Raw genomic sequence first — 6419 nt, forward strand, 5'->3', positions numbered from 1 at the left:
GGTTTTGTGTGGGTTAAAGGGGGTTTGAAGGGGGTTAAGGGGATTAAAAGGACTTTTAAGGGGGTTTAATGGGGTTGACAGGAGTTTAAGGTGGATTTAATGGGGTCAGAGGGGTTTAGGGTGGGTTAAAGGGGGTTTGAAGGGGGTTAAGGGGGGTTTAAAGTGATTAAAAGGGCTTTTAAGGGGGTTTAATGGGGTTTAAGGTGGATTTAATGGCGTTAAAGTGGTTTTGGGTGGGTTAAAGGGGGTTTGAAGGGGTTTAAGGGGGGGTTAAAGGGATTAAAAGGGCTCTTAAGGGGGTTTAATGGGGTTGACAGGGCTTTCAGGTGTATTTAATGGGGTCAGAGGGGTTTAGGGTGGGTTAAGGGGGCTCTAGGCTGGATCCCTGCCCCATCGGTGCCGTGTCCCGCAGGCAGGCGCGCCTCAAGGGCCCCTTCCGTGAGTCCTACCTGTCCCCGGCGCAGTCGGTGAAGCCCCAGATCGATTCCCAGGAGAAGCTGCCCCGGGACAAGCTCAACCCCCCCACCCCCAGCATCTACGTGAGTCCTCATTGGCTGCCGCCAGACCCCCTCGATGCTCATTGGCTGTTGCCAGACCCTCCTCCATGCTCATTGGCTGCTGCCAGGGCCCACTCCATGCTCATTGGCTGCCGCCAGACCCCCTCGATGCTCATTGGCTGCTGCCAGACCCTCCTCCATGCTCTTTGGCTGCCGCCAGGGCCCCCTCCATGCTCATTGGCTGCCGCCACGACCCCCTCCATGCTCATTGGCTGCCGTCAGGGCCCCCTTGATGCTCACTGGCTGCCGCCAGACCCTCCTCCATGCTCTTTGGCTGCTGCCACGACCCCCTCGATGCTCATTGGCTGCTGCCACGACCCCCTCGATGCTGATTGGCTGCTGCCAGGACCCCTTCCATGCTCATTGGCTGCTCTAGGGCCCCCTCCATGCTCATAGGCTGCTGCCAGGACCCTCTCCATGCTTATAGACTGCTGCCAGACCCCCCTTCATGCTCATTGGCTGCTGCCATTACCCCCTCCGTGCTCATTGGCTGCCGCCAGACCCTCCTCCATGCTCATTGGCTGCTACCAGGACCCCTTCAATGCTCATTGGACCACTGGCGAGACTCCCCCCCTTTGCTCACTGGCCCACCTTGATGCTTATTGGGCCGTTCACAGCCCGCCTCACTGCTCATTGGGCCGCTGGCAGCACCCCTTGCTGCTCATTGGTTCACTGGCAGGACCCCCTCGCTGCTCATTGGTTCACTGGTGGGACCCCTTTGCTGCTTATTGGCCCACTGACAGCACAGCTTGCTGCTCATTGGTGCGCTGACAGCCCCCCCTCACTGCTCATTGGGCCACTGGCAGAGTTCCCAGGGCATCCCTGCTTCTCATTGGCTGGTGAGAAGGGAATGTGGGGCATCCCCTGCAGGTCCTTCCACCTGATTGGCCCACTGGCAGGACCCCCTCCCTGCTGATTGGTCTGCTGTAGGGGGTCCTGGAGCATCCACTGTGCTGATTGGCCCATAGACAGGGGTCCCATGGTGCCCACCCTGCTGATTGGTCCACTAGCAAGGGTCCCTGGATGTACTGCCAGCTGATTGGCCGAGCAGCAAAGGTCATGGGGCATCCCCCCCTGCTGATTGGCTGGCAGGAGGGGAGATGCCCAGGGCATCCCCTTGGTGATTGGCCTGAGGGTATCCCTGCTGCTGATTGGCTGGCAAGCTGGGGAGTCCCCGCACTGATTGGCTATGGGAGGTGGAATGTTCCCTGCTGCTGATTGGCCCATGGGTGGGGTATTCCCCAGGGGATCCTCATGCTGATTGGCTGAGGGGGGGAGTGTGTGGAATTCCTTAGGACATCTCCATCCTGATTGGCTGGTGGGTCAGGGCATCCCTGTCTTGATTGGCCCATAGGTAGGGAATCCCTGTCCTCATTGGCTGCTGGACCAGGGCATCCCTGTCCTGATTGGCTGTCAGCTCAGGGCATCCCATTGCTGATTGGCTGGCAGGTTGGGACTATTCCCTTTGGGCTGATTGGTCCACACAAAAGTGCTGCTGCTGATTGGCCAGCAGGGGGCTTGGAGGGGAGGGGGTTACCGGTCTCCCATTGGCTGGGGGGGGGGGGGAGGACCTCTGATTGGTACATGGGTGGGTGTGCTGGTCTGTGATTGGTCCGTGGTTGGGGTGCCGGGCTCTGATTGGCTGTTCCCCCCCCTCAGCTGGAGAGCAAACGCGACGCCTTCTCCCCTGTCCTGCTGCAGTTCTGCACCGACCCCAAGAACCCCATCACCGTCATCAGGGGCCTGGCGGGGTCCCTGCGCCTCAGTGAGTGCCCAAAACACCCCAAAATCACACCAAAATGCACCAAAATACCCCCAGATCACCCCATAATCCACCAGAATACCACAAAATCACCCCATAATCCACCAGAATACCCCAAAACACCCCAAAATGCACCAAAATGCCCCCCAAACATCCCAAAATGCACCAGAATCACCCCAAAACACCTCAAAATCACCCAAACCACCTCAAAATTACCCCAAAATCACCCAAAACACACCAAAATCACCCCAAAAACTCCATCACCATCATCAGGGGCCTGGCGGGGTCCCTGTGCCTCAGTGAGTGCCCAAAACACCCCAAAATCACCCCAAAATGCATAAAAATACCCCCAAATCACCCCATAATCCACCAGAATACCCCAAAATCACCCCATAATCACCCAAAACACCTCAAAATCACCCCAAAACACCCCAAAACACTTCAAAATCACACAAAACCACCTCAAAATTACCATCAAATCACCCAAAACACACCAAAATCACCCCAAAACACCCCAAACCACCTCAAAATCACCCCAAACCACCTCAAAAATACCCTCAAATCACCCAAAACACCTCAAAATCTCCCCAAAACTACTTAAATTAACCCTCAAAACACCCAAAACACACCAAAATCACCCCAAAACACCCCAAAATGCACCAGAATCACCCCAAAACACCTCAAAATCACCCAAACCACCTCAAAATTACCCCAAAATCACCCAAAACACACCAAAATCACCCCAAAAACTCCATCACCATCATCAGGGGCCTGGCGGGGTCCCTGTGCCTCAGTGAGTGCCCAAAACACCCCAAAATCACCCCAAAATGCATAAAAATACCCCCAAAACACCCCATAATCCACCAGAATACCCCAAAATCACCCCATAATCACCCAAAACACCTCAAAATCACCCCAAAACACCCCAAAACACTTCAAAATCACACAAAACCACCTCAAAATTACCATCAAATCACCCAAAACACACCAAAATCACCCCAAAACACCCCAAACCACCTCAAAATCACCCCAAACCACCTCAAAAATACCCTCAAATCACCCAAAACACCTCAAAATCTCCCCAAAACTACTTAAATTAACCCTCAAAACACCCAAAACACACCAAAATCACCCCAAAACACCCCAAAATGCACCAGAATAACCCAGTCACCCCAAAATCACCCCCAAACCACCTCAAAATTACCCTCAAATCACCCAAAACACCCCGAAATGCACCAGAATACCCCAGAGTCGCCCCAAAATCACCCCAAACACCTCACAATCACCCCAAAACACCCCAAACCACCTCAAAATCACCCCAAACCACCTCAAAATTACCCTCAAATCACCCAAAGCACCCCGAAATGCACCAGAATACCCCAAAGTTGCCCCAAAATCACCCAAACCACCTCAAAATTACCCTCAAATCACCCAAAACACACCAAAATCACCCCAGAACCCCATCACTGTCATCAGGGGCCTGGCGGGGTCCCTGTGCCTCAGTGAGTGCCCAAAACACCCCAAAATGCACCAAAATACACCAAAATCACCGAAAAACATCTCAAAATCACACCAAAACACCCCAAGAAAACCCCAGAATCACCCCAGAAATGCACCGAAACACCTCAAAATCCCCTAAAAACACCCCAGGACACCCCAAAATACCCCAAAACACCTCAAAATCACCCCAAACACCCTAAGACACCCCAAAAATCACCCCCAAAATGCACCAAAACACCTTAAAATCACCCCAAACACCCCAGGGCACCCTGAAATACCCCAGAACACCCCAAAACATCACAAAATCACCCCAAAACACCCCAAAATCACCCCCAAATCACCCCAGAAATACCCCCCACCACCCCAGGACACCCCAAGCACCTCAAAACCACACTAAAACCACCCCAGAAAACCCCAAAATTAACTCAAAACACCCTAAAACATCCCCAAACCACCCCAAAACACTACAATGTACCCTAAAATACCCCCCAAACACCCCCAGAACAACCCAAAATTACCCTAGAATCACCCCAAAACACCTCAAAATCACCCCAAACATCCCAGGGCACCTCAAAATGCCCCAAACCACCCAAAAAACATCCCAAAAACACCCCAAAGCGCTACAAAATACCCCCGAACACCCCCAAATAACCCCAAAACAACCCAAAATTACCCTAAAATCACCCCAGAACACCTCAAACCACACCTAAACCACCCCAAAATCACCCCTGGGGACCTCAAAACCCACCTGTGGGGACTCAAAAGCACCCCCAGAGGGTCCCCCCAGCACCCATGGGTGCCCCGCTGACCCCTTTATCCCCCCCCGATGTCCCCCCCAGACTTGGGGCTGTTCACCACCAAGACCCTGGTGCAGGTCCCATCCCCATCACCCATCCCCATCCCCCACCCCCAGCACCCATGGGTGCCCCTCTGACCCCTTTATCGCCCCCATGTCCCCCCCCAGACCTGGGGCTGTTCAGCACCAAGACCCTGGTGCAGGTCCCATCCCCATCACCCATCCCCATCACCCAGCACCCATCACCCATAACCCACCCCCCAGCACCCATGGGTGCCCCGCTGATCCCTTTATCGCCCCCATGTCCCCACCCAGACCTGGTGCTGTTCAGCACCAAGACCCTGGTGCAGGTCCCATCCCCACCACCCATCACCCACCTCCATCACCCATCACCCATCCCCATCCCCCACCCCCAGCACCCATGGGTGCCCCGCTGACCCCTTTATCCCGATGTCCCCCCCAGACCTGGGGCTGTTCAGCACCAAGACCCTGGTGCAGGTCCCATCCCCATCACCCATCCCCATCACCCACCTCCATCTCCCAGCACCCATGGGTGCCCCGCTGACCCCTTTATCCCCATGTCCCCCCCAGACCTGGGGCTGTTCAGCACCAAGACCCTGGTGCAGGTCCCATCTCCATCACCCATCACCCATCCCCGTCACCCATCTCCATCCCCCATCACCCATAACCCACCCCCAGCACCCATGGGTGCCCCGCTGACCCCTTTATCCCCCCCTCCGTGTCCCCCCCAGACCTGGGGCTGTTCAGCACCAAGACCCTGGTGCAGGTCCCATCTCCATCACCCATCTCCATCACTCCTCCCCATCCCCATCACCCATAACCCACCCCCAGCACCCATGGGTGCCCCGCTGACCCCTTTATCCCCCTTTCCCCCAGACCTGGGGCTGTTCAGCACCAAGACCCTGGTGCAGGTCCCGTCCCCATCACCCATCCCCATCACCCACCTCCATCTCCCAGCACCCATGGGTGCCCCGCTGACCCCTTTATCCCCCTTTCCCCCAGACCTGGGGCTGTTCAGCACCAAGACCCTGGTGCAGGTCCCATCCCCATCACCCATCACCCATCCCCATCACCCATAACCCACCCCCAGCACCCATGGGTGCCCCGCTGACCCCTTTATCCCCCCTCCCCAGACCTGGGGCTGTTCAGCACCAAGACCCTGGTGCAGGTCCCATCCCCATCACCCATAACCCACCCCCAGCACCCATGGGTGCCCCGCTGACCCCTTTATCCCCCCCTCCATGTCCCCCCCAGACCTGGGGCTGTTCAGCACCAAGACCCTGGTGCAGGTCCCATCCCCATCACCCATCACCCATCCCCATCGCCCATAACCCACCCCCAGCACCCATGGGTGCCCCGCTGACCCCTTTATCCCCATGTCCCCCCCAGACCTGGGGCTGTTCAGCACCAAGACCCTGGTGCAGGCCAGCGGGGAGCACGCCGTGGAGGTGCGCACCCAGGTCCAGCAGCCCTCGGACCAGAACTGGGACCTCTCGGGCACCCGGCAGGTGTGGCCCTGCGCCAGCAGCCGCTCACACACCACCATCGCCAAGTACGCCCAGTACCAGGCCTCCTCCTTCCAGGAGGCTCTGCAGGTAAGGGGGGGGGACATGGGGGGGCTATGGGGAAATGGGGGGCTATGGGGGGGATGGAGGTGATGGGGTGATGGGGGTGATGGGGGTAATGGGAGTGATGGGGTGATGGGGGGAATGGGGGTGATGGGGGACATGGGGGTAATGGGGGTGAGGGGGTGATGGGGGAATGGGGGTGATGGGGGACATGG

At 56.8% G+C, this 6419-nt stretch overlaps 1 protein-coding gene across 1 annotated transcript; it reads left to right on the forward strand.

Annotated features, from left to right (window-relative positions):
• Nucleotides 1-376: 376 nt before the first annotated feature.
• On the forward strand, nucleotides 377-6231 carry LOC134164893 (lysine-specific demethylase 6B-like; the record flags this gene model as incomplete). The annotated part of the gene is made up of 3 exons (XM_062621097.1): nucleotides 377-539; nucleotides 2217-2322; nucleotides 6026-6231. Coding segments are annotated over 3 exons (475 nt in total), but the record flags the coding sequence as incomplete, so codon positions are not given.
• Between the last annotated feature and the right edge of the window lie 188 nt (nucleotides 6232-6419).

This window comes from Pezoporus occidentalis, unplaced genomic scaffold (assembly GCF_034315485.1).
Source record: "Pezoporus occidentalis ecotype Australia unplaced genomic scaffold, CSIRO_AGI_Poc_V1 ctg2278, whole genome shotgun sequence".
In the NCBI taxonomy this organism is placed as follows: domain Eukaryota; kingdom Metazoa; phylum Chordata; class Aves; order Psittaciformes; family Psittacidae; genus Pezoporus; species Pezoporus occidentalis.